Source organism: Chiloscyllium plagiosum, unplaced genomic scaffold, assembly GCF_037043375.1.
Source record: "Chiloscyllium plagiosum isolate Xiang-an unplaced genomic scaffold, Cpla_swu_hap1 HiC_scaffold_11, whole genome shotgun sequence".
NCBI lineage: Eukaryota > Metazoa > Chordata > Chondrichthyes > Orectolobiformes > Hemiscylliidae > Chiloscyllium > Chiloscyllium plagiosum.
The window spans coordinates 49806534-49821759 of record NW_028270149.1 but is presented as its reverse complement, the minus strand read 5'-3'; the positions used below and the strand labels follow the sequence as shown (position 1 = coordinate 49821759).

General features: G+C 39.5%; 1 protein-coding gene across 4 annotated transcripts in view; it reads right to left on the bottom strand.

Moving 5' to 3' along the window:
- Positions 1 to 15226, bottom strand: part of arhgap36 (Rho GTPase activating protein 36) — a 217779-nt gene that overhangs the window by 50284 nt on the left and 152269 nt on the right. For all 4 annotated transcript variants that reach the window (XM_043704710.2, XM_043704709.2, XM_087992042.1 and 1 more), the window contains one exon: positions 11195 to 11263. In XM_043704710.2, the coding sequence (XP_043560645.2) occupies positions 11195 to 11263 (69 nt within the window). The remainder of the gene's footprint in view (positions 1 to 11194; positions 11264 to 15226) is intronic.

The window sequence follows — 15226 nt, the reverse complement described above, 5'->3', positions numbered from 1 at the left end:
AATAACCAAGAACTTGAAACAATGTCTGACTTGACCAATACCACAGGTTCTCAGACACAACCCGAGGTGAAAATCAAGCTCACCAAATGAGCAAAAGTAGAGAAAACTAGGTACTGTAGGGGTTATGCCCGAAACGTCGATTCTCCTTCTCCTTTGATGCTGCCTGACCTGCTGCGCTTTTCCAGCAACACATTTTTAAGCACTTACCCAATAGATCCAAAATGCACCTTACTGCATCAACAGATTCAACCCAAACTTGAAAAGCCTACGTCGTCTGAAGTCTTCACCCAAGCTCTGGGTACGGCAAGCCAGAACAAGTAGGTGCAATTCAAAACTGCGTTCTGAGTGGTGAGCATAAACCCCAAGACCCCAAAGTTCTGACCTAGCTAGCAGGGAGGAGAAGGCAGGTAGTGACAGTGCATTAGGACCCTATGGCTGGGATATCTGATTAAGAGTCTGAAATTAAACATTGTTGTTTGATGTGTGCCAGTAGGATAATGCTCTAACACTAGTTAATAGTGTATTTTAAAGTACTATATTAATTGTGTTTATTTCCATGATTATTGCATTACGTATTTTTTGCATTATTATTACCCTTTGTATGTTAAACAATTGCAAATATTCTTCTGCCCTTAAACATCTGTCTACTGTCTCTTCATTTCACATCCACTAAATAAGTCCAGTGTCCAGTAACAGGGGTTTGTTAGCAATTCGAACCGCTTCAAGATCACAAAATAACTAATTGCAAATGAGAACCTTACAGGTTCCAGTGTACCATGTGCAGAATATCAGAAATGAAACAGTTCCATAGTAAAGAGAGCAGTCAACATTTACATCAGATGACATTTTTACTAAAGTCATTATAAAGTGAGACATGGAGAACTCAGAGAAGGAGGGCTATGGAATGAGTCTAAATGAACCTTTGCCATAGTGGACATTATGCTGATGTACGCAGCACATGTTGTATTGTCAAACTGTATTCGGAGACCATAAGCATGCTTGGATTAGTCAAACCTTGTCTCTTCTCAACTGCACACTACAACACCCTCCCCCCCCCCCCCAAAGAAAAGTAGCATAGAATATCACAGTATGTCATTAAACATGTACAGTTCAAGATTAGAGGAAATTGGCTCTGTGTCACTGTGGACTGTATTTGTAAATTATGACCTTCAGGTGAGGTTTCCTATAATTATTATTCCTTCACAGAGGTGACTATGATCACTTTTGGTACCAAAGTTGCTTGTGGCCAGGATTGCTATTCAACTGAATTGGCTACTGCTCACATTCCAAATGCAGAATTGAATGATTACAAATATCTTAAATCTATACTGTGTATGTGTTGATTAATGCATCTTGAAAGACCTCATCACCCATAAGAAGATCCTAAATGTTCAAACAGAAAGTAACTTTTTTTAACTCATTCTGGTTGTGGTCAGAACTATTTTTCATTTCCATTGCACATTTGCAATTTGGCTGAGGATGGAAGGTAACATAGAGTATTGCAGACTGTGGGATAATCTCAGTGATTCCACCATCTTTATTTTCTTCTATGTAATCCTTGTTAATCTCATCAGCTCTAAGTTTACCCAACACTTTCATTGATGTCTTCATCTTTCCATATTTCCCAAATTCCAAACCTACAGCTCAGTTATGTCAACAATTTAATGCATTACACCACCATCAAACCAGTGACAATGCACCTACCCTGCAACTCCTGCTGTATCTGTATCCTCCAATGCACTATTATCCCCTACATGTATGTGTTGAGCTGCTCTTCCCATCTCCATTCAAGTATGCTATCTCTGATCCTTAACTTGACAAGCAGAAAAATGGCCCCCTGATAAGTCCCCTTTTTTCAATGAATAGACCACAGAACTGACCTGTGCCCCTGATTGACTTGAAATGCCAGTTCTGATGAGTGACCAGACCCCTGACAGAGCACTATGATTCATTCTGTTCCAATGCATGAAAAAATACTCGTCCCTGTGTACAAGTTGGCCTGTCAGCTGAATTACAATGAAAGGTGTTGGTGAGCTCAAAAGTGCAGCGTTGAAGTGGTGAACTATATTCTAATTGACTTTGAGATGTATCATGATTTTGGAGTGAGGCTGATGTATCCAGTGCTGTTCTGCTTGGAGGAAGAATGCAGGAGGCCACTGTCCAGGGTGTGAGCCCCAAGATGATGTTGTAGATCTGAACTGTGGAATTTCTTCAGCCAGAGAGTGGTTACTCTGTGTAACTCATTGTCACAGAAGGATGTGGAGGCCAGGTCATTATTTAAGACAGGTTTTGATGGATTCTTGATTAATAAGAGGATTAAGGGCTGTGGGGAGAAGGTAGAAGAATGGGGTTAAGAAACACATGATCAAATGATGGAGCAGATGCAACGAGCCAAATAGTCTAACTCTGCTTCTATATCTTATAGTTGTGGTGCTATAGAAGGGATAGACAGGCTTGAGAGGTGAATGACTTATGTCTGGTCCTATTTCTTAGCATATGTTCTTGTATTCACCCTTAGGTATGAGCCAAAGAATTTTTCATTGGTTTCTATGGCTCTTTGCTCTCATCAGTGCTTGTGAGATTTTTTATATCAACTCACAACAGGCATATTTAAAGATCATGAGAATATTTCATTGAATTAATGAATTTCTCATGCCTTATGCTTGACAGTAGAGACTCTTTTCTGGCCCCACGCATCCCTGTATGAACGGGAAGATTTAAATTAAAAAGTAATCATGGGGTTATTGATTCAGCTGTAAAGACTGTATTTTACTCTTCTACACTTCTTATTTTGGACAGAAATGGGGAAGGAATTGTTTTCAAACCTAGAACTGTTGCACTCTTTGAAAACAAGCAACTGACCCTCATTGTAAGTGTTGCTTCACACAGCTGCTTGTCTGAGCAGTCATGGCAGAAGATTTACAGAGCCAAGGGTTGTGTACAAATGCAGACTTGGCAGATTAAGAAATAAAAAGCCTCTTCTCCTGTCCACCGACTGCATCAAAAGCTCTAACACTGATTCTGGAAGTTTGGGTTCACTCTCTAAACTTAAGTCGTCAGCCCGCCCTTGGAAAGTTTCCTTGATCTTTGTCATCTCTTTTAAAAAGGTGCTTTTTGTCTTTAATTGCCATCAGTGGAGCTCAATTACCTCTTCTCCAATACACCTCTTGACCTAGGTTAGAGCCCGGGTGTCCTTGGAGAAGGAGCACGCGGTGTCGACCAACACCCTGGAGTTGTTCAGGGAGTGGAGTGCATTATTTCCTCCTCCAATTCTATTTTGATTTAGTCCCTATCCTCCCCCTCACTGTTTTGATCACACAGCACTGCCCTTTGATGTGAAGGGCAGTGTTTGTCACAGGCCACCCGGGTGTTTTCCTATCTTCCTGGTGGTGGAAATTGAATAAAGATTTGTGCACTTTGTGTCTTTCACTGTGTCTCACACCTGCACACACACACCATGGGTGTTGGGGATAAAATAAGCACTACCACACTAAAAAAAGAAAAAGAAAAGAAGAAAAAAAAAGAAAATTTAAAAATATATATACACCTCTTGACCATCTCACATTTCCTTCTCACATGGCCAATAAGCAATATTGACATTCGTTGCAGTATTAATAGCAGAATAAAAGTACATAACCAGAAAGAGAACTAATTCAACTTAAACTGCTTCTTTACAACAGGACAATCTTTATTTATGATCATGATGGATCTGAAAAAGAAGTTGCTGGTTTGGAGTCTTTAAGAATTTCATTTAGCCTTGTACTGTTATTTTCTTTAGTCTTAGTAACAGTCAGTACAATGGAATGTTCTTCAATTTGATTGCATAAAAAAAGGAATGAAGGAGAGGAAATGTTTGCAAAGTATGGGATTAAAATTGATTCATGAGGTGCACATCTGGAATAATAATGTTATCTGTATATTGCTGTCAATTACTAGTTAAAATTTAAATTGAAATTTCAGTGGGGATGTTGCAGTATTTTGAAAGCATTTTGGTGTAAAGATTGGTTGATATATTTACAGTTGCATAGAAGAAATCTTACAGAGCAGTCATTACAGATTTTCAGCCAGGAAAGGCAACAGCAGCCTTTATAATTAATGCAAAAATATTTATAACTGCAGTTGTCAGACAGGATTTTAATCTTGAGTCAAATATTTAATTCTCTTGCAATGATGCCAAACTTGTAAATTGCAAAGGCATGCAGAAAAGTTGGAATCAACAGCATCGAGGGTAATAATTTTACAAGTGAGACTGAAATTCATCTGTAGTCGACCTTGACCAGAAATGCGTTTTTTGTGTACATAGTGTTTAGAGAAATTCCACATCAGCAATCATTTGACAAAACAGGCTCCTATTTTATTCTCTCTTAAGGTTTATGATCCATGCCTGGATGCCATTCCTCAAGCTCCTCTAGCATATTGACCAACTGACCATTCTTTGTATGAGCCAACAAGTGGTGCTGTCGACTTTTAGCCAGGAGAGGATCATGGGTTTGTCCCATTTTATCCTCCTTTATATTTTCTAGTAATGGTTTGCTTTATACGGATCAACTGCACTATGTTTTTTTGTCATCATCTTCCCTAGGTTATTACCATTTTAACTGGGATCAATTGATTCAAGATGCACCAAAATTTCTGTCTAAGAACTCCCAATATATTCAAATCTTTTGTGAGCATTGTGAGCAAAGGATAACCTTTGGAAATGGACCATCACAACTAGCATATCCTTTCATAATGCATTGAATGTGCTGGTGTTTATGCAGGTCATGGAAGAAAGCTGCAGAAAGCTGAAACTGCAGGGAGTGTGCTGGGGGATATTGTTGATTGAAAAATATGATCTGAAGATCAGCTCAAAGTTTGGTAAAGCATAGTGGCATACACGGTCATGTTTAGCTCAAGCATGCAGAAGTGAAAAGGAACTGGGCGAAGATCCAAGCCATGATATTTCTGATGAAAGGCAAATAGGATAATATTATTCTTGTCAATTCAGAGCACCAGGAGAATTTAGTTGATGATGTTGGGTTTGATTTTGCATAAGTAGTTGTACACACTAACATTCAGAAATTTGATGATCATACTGGAATGTGGTACCAATAGTAGGAAAAGGTCATGGTGGAGTCATGTAGTCATGCCAGGAAAAGCAATTGCAGAGGGTTTGATGCTTATGTTGGGAGGATTGGACAGAATGGAACATTAGAGAACAATGACACAGAGGTGGATCAAGCAAACACATAATGGAGTGCAGAAGCCCAATTAATGAAAAAATTGCAGTAGAGAAGAGGATTAAAAATGATGATCCTCTGAAATTCAAGTGACACATGATATATTTGGCTTATTAGGGTTAGGATAAAATCATGGTAAAAGCACTTAATCAAAGATAAAAGGGGAGCACAAAATTCCTGATCCATTAACCATTAGAAGGATTGCTTCCACCTGCAATGTGATCTTTTCATAACCTCAAACATACTTATCATAGCAACTTGTAAGCTGCATTGACTGAAGAAACAAAAACTCAGATTTTCAATTCAAGACTCTAAATATGAAGGATCAAGAGCGTAGTCGTGGAGGGTTGTTTTGTAAACTGGAGGTCTGTGACTAGCAGTGTTCCACATGGATCGGTACTGGGCCCACTTTTGTTTGTCATTTATATGAATGATTTGGATGAAAACATAGGAGGCATGGTTAGTAAATTTACAGATGCCATCAAAAATGGTGGCATAGTGGTCAATGAAGAAGGTTATCTACGACTAAAAAAAATCTTCATCAAGTGGGCCAATGGGCTGAGGAGCAGTGGATGGAGTTTAATTTGGATAAATGTGAAGTATTGCATTTTTGTAAAACAATCAAGGGCAGAACTTATACAATTAATGGCAGGGCCCTGGATAATGTTATAGAACAGAGAGACCTAGGGGTCCAGATACATAATTCTTTCAAATTTGTGTCACAGGTAGAAGATGTTTAGAATGGTTGCCTTCATTGCTCAGACCATTGAGAATAGGAATTGGGTCACATTGACATTATACAGGATATTGGTGTGGTCTCTTCTGGAGTACAGTGTGCATTTCTGGTTGTCTTGCTCGAGGAAGGATATTATTAAGCTGGAAAGATTTCAGAAAATATTTACCAGGATGTTGCCTTTAATGGAGGGTTTAGTTGAAGGGGAGGCTGGGACTTTCTGGAATGTAGGAGATTGAGGGTGACATTATAAAGGTTTATAAAATCATGAGCAGCATAGGTAAGGTGATTAACAAGGATCTTTTCCCTGGCATGGAGGAATTTAAAACTAGGGGACATATTTTAAATGTGAGAGGAGAAAGTTTGAAAAAGACACAAGGGGAAAGTTTTTTTACATAGAGAATGTTTTTTTGTGTGGAATGAACTACCAGAGGAAGTGATGGATGCAGGTACAGTCACAACATTTAAAAGACATTTGGATAATTACATGAATAGGAAAGTTTTGGAGGGTTATGGGCCAAATGCATGCAGGTGAGATTAGTTTAGTTTGGGGACATGGTCAGTGAGGATTAGTTGGACTAAAGGGTCAGTTTCTATGCTGTATGACTCTATGACTCCAATTGAAAACCTTTTATCCTTGCCTCCTTTTATTTTTGCATCTAACAGGATTTAACATTAATAACCATAAATGTAATATTAAATGCAAAAGACATATCTCAGTGAAGGAGCAAAATTTCTTTGTGCAGAAACATAAATATTTGTGTTTATGTAGGACCTTTCACAACATCAGAACGTTCCGAAGACTAAATAACCAATGGGGTATGGTTGACATATAATCATTGTTGTAATGTATATAAAACACAAGTGCCACTGTACTATCAGCAAGAACCCAGAAAGAGCAACTTGATAATAACCAGATAATTAGCTTTTAGGTTATTTGTTGAGGATAAATATTAGCCAGGACACCAGGAGAATGTTTCAATTTTTCTTCAAAAAAAGTCTGTCTGAATATTTCATTGCCTTGAAGGACAAGTCAGATCAGGTCTCAGTTCAAGTCCTCAATGGAGATGGCCGCCTCGAAACACAACACTTCCTCAGTACTGCACTGGCACAACAGCCTACATTTTGTACCCAGATTTCTAGCATTGGGTTTGAAATTGGCAACCTTCTAACTCTGAAAGAACAACAGAGCCACTCAGCCACAGCTGGAAATTATTATGAGGCTGAGGTTATAAAATCACTTCCAACACTAATAGTTGAGGCAGTAATAAATGGTTGCATTTCACACGATGCTATGTTTCTCATGCCAGTCCCACTCCAACCAAGCCAAACAGCTGATCAAGAATCTAACCACAATAGGCAGCCATTTTGTACTTGGCATAGGGCATGATTTCAACCTATCTTATAGAGTTGTCAGATAATCTGAATGGTCAGCAGTGTTTTGTTCAAGCAGGTGCTGCTGCTGGGGTTATAGACAGTTCCCATGGAAAAGGAAGTTATAGAGGCCAGGCTGTAGAAATTTAAGGGCTAACTGACCTTGTTGAGGTGTGATTCAGACTAATTGCTTTGTTTATCCACTTGCAGCAGGTACAATAATAATGGGAATGAGGCAAGGCATTAAATAGACCTTGAATAGACCTCTTATAGCTGCAAGGGTGACTGAGCTACCTGACAGCTGTATGTTCCTGTTAAATGGGAGGCTAGCTGTGAATGGTTGAATGGGATAAATGGCATGTAGGCCACATGTTGCATTTTACAAACTTTACCCAACCTCAATAATCAACTAGGTAGAGATAGCTGGGCAGGTGATATGCTGTAGCAGTATGATGTGGGAGTTGGCAGTTCCCATTGCGAGCTGCAGGGACCACATCTGCAGCAAGTGTTGTTTGCTCGAGGAACTTCAGCTCAGGGCTGATGAGGTGGAATCTGAGCTTCAAATACTGCATCACATCCAGGAGGAGGAGAAGTACATGGATGCTTTGTTTCAGGAGGCAGTCACACCTGATTAAGTACTTCAAGTTCAGTCAGTGATCAGGGACTGCAGGGTGTGATTGCATGTGCACCAGGTAGGGGGGTCCTGAATTCAGGAATGAAGGAGGCTCAACCCTTGATCTTGCCCAACAGGTTTGAGGTACTTGCTCCCTATGTGGATAACAAAAAGGTCTCTATGGAGGTTGAACAAGCTGACAACAGCACTATGGTGCAGGAGACCATTCAAGAGGGAGCAAAAAAACAAGTGGTAGTTGTAGGGGACTCTATAATTGGGGGATAGATGGTATCCTTTAAAAGAAGGATCGTGAGTCCTGCATGATATGTTGCCTGCCTGGTGCCAGTGCTCAGGACATCTCTGACCTGCTTGAAAGGATATTGGAGTGGGAGGGCGAGGATCCAGTTTTTGCAGTCCATGTTGGGACAAACAACTTAGGCAAGGCTAGGAAGGAGGGCTTGTTTGGGGGATTATCAAGCACTAGGACCAAAATTGAGGAACAGCTCCTCAAGAGTTATAATCTCCAGATTACCACCCGAGTCACGTGCAAATTGTCTTAGGGATAAGAAAATTAGGGAAGTAGACACATGGCTAAGGGTATGGTGTGGGAAAGAGGGGTTCCATTTCACAGGGCATTGGCATCAGTTTTGGAACAAGAGGGATCTTATTGATGGAATGGTCTCCACTTGAACCAATCTGGAACCAATATTTTAGTGAAAGGGATAAATAGGATGGTCACTAGGACTTTAAACTATTGAGTTGGGGGGAAGGGAAAGGGGAAATGGCAGTAAGTATAATGGTAAATAGAAAAGAAACCTGCAGGTTAACGTGTGCAGGAGGGTTTAACTACATTAAAGACTATGAAACAAATTAAAAAGAAGGAAAACTCAGGAGTTATTATTCATGGAGATGTTAGAATTCAAAAAGAAGGTATGAAAATTAGCAGAAAGACACTGTACCTGAATACTCATAGCATTTGAAACAAGGTAGATCAGTTAACGGCACAAATCATTGCGAATGAGTATAATTTTGTAGCCATTGCGGAGACATGGTTGCAGGATGGTCATGACTGGGATTAAAATATCCAGGGGTATCAGACTATTTGGAAAGACAGACAGGAAAGTAAGGGAGGTGATGTAGCTCTGATATTTAAAGACGACATCAGAGCAGTGTTAGGAGATGATATAAGTTCATTGGAGAATAAGGTTGAATCCATTTAGGTGGAATTTAGAAATTCTAAGAAGAAAAGTCATTGGTAGGTATAGTCCGTAGGCCACCAAATCATAGCATCACACTGGGGCAAGCCATAAACAAAGAAATAACTAATGCCTGTAAAAATGGTACAGCAATTATCATAGGGGATTTTAATCTATATGTCAACTGGTCGAACCAGGTAGGTCAAGGCAGCCTTGAGGAGTTCATTGAACGTATCCGCCATAGTTTGCTTGAACAGTATGTAATGGAACCGACGAGGGAGAAAGCTATCCTCAATCTCATCTTGTGTAATGAGATAGGAATAATTAATGATCTCATAGTTAGGGATCCTCTTGGAAGGAGCGATCACAATATGGTTGAATTTAGAATACAGATGGAAAGTGAGAACATAAAATACAATACCAGGGTCCTGTGATTAAACAAAGGAGACTACAATAGGATGAGGGAATAGTTGGCTAAAGTAGACTGGTTGCAAAGATTATATAGTGGGAGAGTTGATGAACAGTGGAAATCTTTCAAAGTAAGGCAGGTCATGTTTAATAAATTTACTGGAATTCTATGAAGACATTTTGAGGACAGTGGACAATGGGAACCCAGTAGGTGTGCTGTACCTAGATTTTCAAAAGGAATTAGACAAGGTGCCACACAAAAGGCTACTGGATAGGATAAAGTGCATGGCATTATGGGGAATGTATTAGCATGAATAGAGGATTAGTTAGCTAACTGGAAGCAAAGAGTGGGGATAAATGAGTGCTTTTCTGGTTGGTGTTCAGTGACTAGTGTGTGCCTTAGGGATCAGTATTGGGACCACAATTGTTTACAATTTACATCGATGTTTTGGACATGGGGACCACACGTAGTGTATCTACATTTGTGGGTGACACCAAGGGTTAGTGCTAAAGCAAAGTGCGCAGAGGACTATGAAACTTTGCAGAGAGGTATAGACAGTTTAAGTGAGTGGGCGAAGATCTGGCAGATTATGAATAATGTTGATAAATGTGAAGTCATCCATTTTGGTAGGAATAACAGAAAAAAGGACTATTTGAACCATTAAAAATGCAGCCTACTGCTTTGCAGAGAGACGCGGGTGTCCTTGTGCATGGATCACAGAAGGCTGGTTTGCAGGTGCAACAGGTAATTTAGAAGGTAAATGGAATGTTGTCTTTCATTGCTAGAGGGATTGAGTTTAAAAGCAGGGAGGTTATATTGTAGTTGTTTAAGGTGCTGGCAAGGCCACACCTGGGGTACTGCATGCAGGTTTGGTGTCTTTACTTGAGAAAGGATGAACTGGCATTGGAAGGGGTGCAGGGGATAATCACTGGGTTGATTCTGGAGTTGAGAGGGTTGGCCTATGAAAAGAGACTGAGTAGACTGGGATTATATTCATTGGAATTTAAAAGAATGGTGGGGCGGGGGCGGGGGCTGGGGTTGGGGGGAGGGGTGGATTGGTGGGGGGCAGCTTCCAGAAACAAAATATTACATACGGAATCGATAAGATGGAAGCAGGGAGGATGTTTCCACTGGTGGGTGAAACTAGAACAAGAGGGCATATCCTCAAAATTAGGGTTGAGAGTCTGTAGAATTCTCTGCCCAGTGAAGTAGTTAAGGCTTCCTCATTGAATGTTTTTAAAGCTAAAATAGATAATTTTTTGATCAGTAAAGGAATTAAGGGTTATGGTGAGAGGGTGGGTAAGTGGAGCTGAGTCCATGAAAAGATCAGCCATGATCTTATTGAATAGTGGAACAGGCTCAAAGGACCAGATGGCCTACTCCTGCTCCTAGTTCATATGTTCAAGCAGGTGTGCAAAATCTATATCAAAGAGATAATTCAAGATTAGATTGGAATAGATGGATGAATGAAAGAGAGATAAAGAGATATTGCAACAGGTAAGATAAACATGATTTAATCTGTTCATTTTCCAGGTAGGCAACTCCAGCACAGATTGGTTGGGCCTACCCAGATTGTTCGAAATGGAAGGGTTTATTTAAACATTTGAAAACTTGATCAAGATTTCTTGAATGTTGGAAAGCTTTCCCTACCTTTATCTTTTTTCTCCTTGGAAAGAGCATCTTTCTTTCGCCGGAAAGATTTTCTCCTTTTTGGCCCATCTGGAAAGGCAAGATTTTATCAGTTATTAGTAACTGGAAGCAATGAACTTCTTACTATATTTAAAGTCTCCTACTTCCAAGGAAGGAAGTCCAATCATCTCTGCAGACTTTTGTTAGCATCATTGTCAAGATTAGGTGAAAAATCTCTGCGCAATTAAGTAGTTGTTAAAACACGGACTGAATGCATGAATCTAAGAGACTGGGAACATTCTGAATTAGATCAGCTTTCCTTAGATGTTTAGAATTTTCTGGAGCTGTATAAAATGTAAAACTTCAGAACTTCCTGACAACCACAGCAAAGAAAAAAACAATAACCCAAGTTGAATTCCTCCCCAAGAGAATGTTCATAATTAAAATCCACATGAAAATTGTTTCCAGTCAGGTCATACATAAAAGCAGATTTTAAGGCTAAAATTTGGACACATTCCAAGAACTAATTAAAACAAAATAGAAATTTGTACTTGGCAAATTATTTTGCTCTCCCTACAGAATATATTGACATTTTTCAACAACTTTTAACATATTTTGACATTATTCACTTTTGAAGCTTTCATTCACTCTTAAGAACAATCATGTGTGCTTTTGCAGAAACTCAGCTGATCTGTGGAGAGTAAGAGACCTTTACAGAACTACCATTTTGTGTTTTTTCAGCACTTTGTTTTTTTTCATATATCCAGCATCTGAAGTATTTTGCTTGTATTCACATCTTTATATCTATCCCTACTTGCTGTGACAAGGTGATGAAGGTGAACTGCAGATGAACTGCAGAAATCTATATGGTAACTTTGTTGGGAAGGGATTTCTATTAGATTAATGTACAGTGTTATCAGATTTGTGATCTTGCTCATATCAGGAGGGTGTGTGACGTGAAGGGGAATTTTGAAGAACGTTGACCTTGTGATAACACTCATGTTATCCTTCTCAGTAGAAGAAATCCTAGGAAATGTAAGTGAATTATCACAGTGCATCCTATAGGTGGTTTATCCCACAGCCACAGTGTACCAATAGTACAGAGTGTAGGTTGAATCCAATGCAGAGGTGTAACCAAGACAATCACTCTATCCTGAATGATTTCAGGTGTCAATCTGCTGTTGTGGATACATTTGTCTAAGTGAGTGCTGAAAATTCCATTAAATCCTTAACATGAGTTTGGCAGTTGATAAAGATGTCTTGTTAGTGACACACACAGTTTAGAGTATTAAGCCTCTGTCCAGCTTGAGTAACCACAATGTTGATGTGGCTGGTTTACTTAAGCTTCTGGTTAATGATTACTGTAGCCCCCATGTCCCTTACTGTCATTCCAAGGCATTGACAATGATGCTAACAAAAGTCTGCAGAGATGATTGGACTTCCTTCCTTGGAAGTAGGAGACTTTAAATATAGTAAGAATTCCTGGAGATGAAGGGTAAACAGCACTGTGGATTTGGAACAGTAATGCACATGGACTAGTATTGCTCATCAAAACTGAAGAATTTCAAATATTTTAAATATAAAATAACCAAAATGAAGGCTTTATGCTACAATAAATCTTATTTATAATATTCGGGTATCAGATATCATTAAATAATGGAGGGAAATCTTTCCCCTCAATACTAAATCAACAGTGAGTTTAGTGTTTGGCAGTATTGTCTTAGCTGAATTTGTACAAATTCCTGAGGTGAACTCTGAGTAGCCTTGTGAGCTAAGCTAAATTCAACCTGTTGTCTGCCAGTTCGTGGTACACAAACAAAATGTAGACTGAAATTGCACAAGTGACTGTACTTCTAAGCAATATTGAAAGCTTTGTGAATTGGATGTTTCGAGAAGGTTAAAATGACTGAGATTTTTCAAAGGCTGTATGAAACAAAATAAACAACTGGTTAAATGAAAAGACGAATTTGATGTAGCCATGTGAAATCGCCTTGAAATCAGAATGTGGCTCTTTCCAAACAGATCATCTGGCATCTGTAATTAATTACAAATGGAAGCATGTGAGACAAAAGCAGTAGGGTTAGTGAGAATGTTATCCTCCTGGGAGACAACGCATTCAGGGTCAATTTCTCATGACTGTAGATCAGGCCTGTTTATTTCCAATGTACTTTGATGCCAGAATGTCACTCTAAAAGAAACAGAATGGTAGGAAATATAATTGTTACATTTTCTGAAAAAAAGCATTGAACAGTGACATTGGAACATTGAAGGTGGCATGTTTGGAATGAGACATGAAAAGCAGGTCCTGTCTGTTCCATCAGTTGAAGGGGTAATATTTGGAAGAGGCTCATGGAAGCTTTCTAGTTCCCTTACCAAAATTTATTTCTCTTATATATATTATCTGTGCATTGTCATGTTTCTATTTGTGGGATCTGGCTGTATAGAAACTGGAAGATTGATGACAGTACAAAAGTATGTTTTGGTTTGGAACATCCTGAGTTCACATAAAGATGTTCATTCATCTGAATGCAAGTTCTTCCTTCATTCTTTTGTTTTCTTTTTCCCCTAAATGATATTGGATGAAATCGTTTTGACCTCCATGATTCCTCATTCCGAGAAGGTCTATCTCGTTTGGGGCACATGTCAACAAGACCTGCAACACCACTGGGGTGGTACTGGCTGCTGCTAGTACTCCACCTACAGGAGGCCTTGGAATCAAGAGTGACCAGGAGTAGGTGAGTTATGGTGGGCAGGGGTTGATTGGGGAAGCATTACCAGAAAAGGAAGTTGGGTGGTTATCGATGGATTTCTCTCAACCCCAATACTGATATGGCCAATGACTGAGTGCTTCTGAACAAGGTCCACGTACTTCCATACCAGGACCTCACACGGAAACACACTACAGCTTGTAAGATTGCTCACTGAACTGGTAGGTTTGTTCTCAGGTGTTTTGTTACCATAACATCATCAGAGAGCCTCTGGTGAAGCGCTGGTGTTCTGTCTTGCTTTCTATTTATATGTCTTGGTCTCTTGAGATGGGTGACATCATTTTCGGTTCTTTTTCTCAGAGGTTGGTTAATGGGGTCCAAATCAATGTATTTATTGATGGAATTCCAGTTTGAATGCTAGGCCTCTAGGAATTCCTGTGCGTGTCTCTGTTTAGCCTGTCCTAGAATGGATGTGTTGTCCCAGTCAAAGTGGTGTCCTTCTTCGTCTGTGTTTAAGGATACTATTGATAGGTGGCTACTTGGTGCTCGTGTATCCTGGTGGCTAGTTTCCTGCCTGTCTGTCCAATGTAGTGTTTGTTGCAAAGCAGAAGGACATGACCAGCTATCACTAATATTCTTACATACAGACGAAGAAAGACACCACTGGCCAACACATCCATCCTAGGACAGGCTAAACAGAGACATGCACAGGAATTCCTAAAGGCCTGGTATTCAAACTGGAACTCCATCAATAAACACATTGATTTGGACTTGATTTACCAACCTATGAGAAAAAGAATTGGAAATGATATCACCCACCTTAACAGACCAAGACACATTAAAAGAAAGCAGGATAGCACACCAGCATTTTAACGGAGGCTTACTGATGATGTTATGGTGATGAAATGTCTGAGAACAAACCTGGCAGCTCAGCGAGCAAGTTTACAACCTGACCCTCAACCTGAGCTACAAATCTTTTTAAAAATCAGAAACACACTACACTTAGCATGTTGAGCTCTCCACATGAACAAAACCCCTACCCATTAATACAAATGATTGTGAGTTGAGGCTCTTATGTAACCATGTGAAGAAAAGTCCAACCCATCTGAAATGCAGCTTAAGTTGACTGGAATTCAGTCACAGATGAGCAATTTGAAATATAGAAGGAAGAATCAAAATTAGGAAGCCTACACTTGAAAGAGGAAGATAATTGCTTGCACTTGTATACCAGGAAAAGATTTTGGCAATGGAGAGCACAAACAAAAAAAACAAAAAGAGAACATCAAACAGAAAGACATCAGATAGCATGAACTGACTAAAGAAAACTCAGTTTATATGTTTCAGG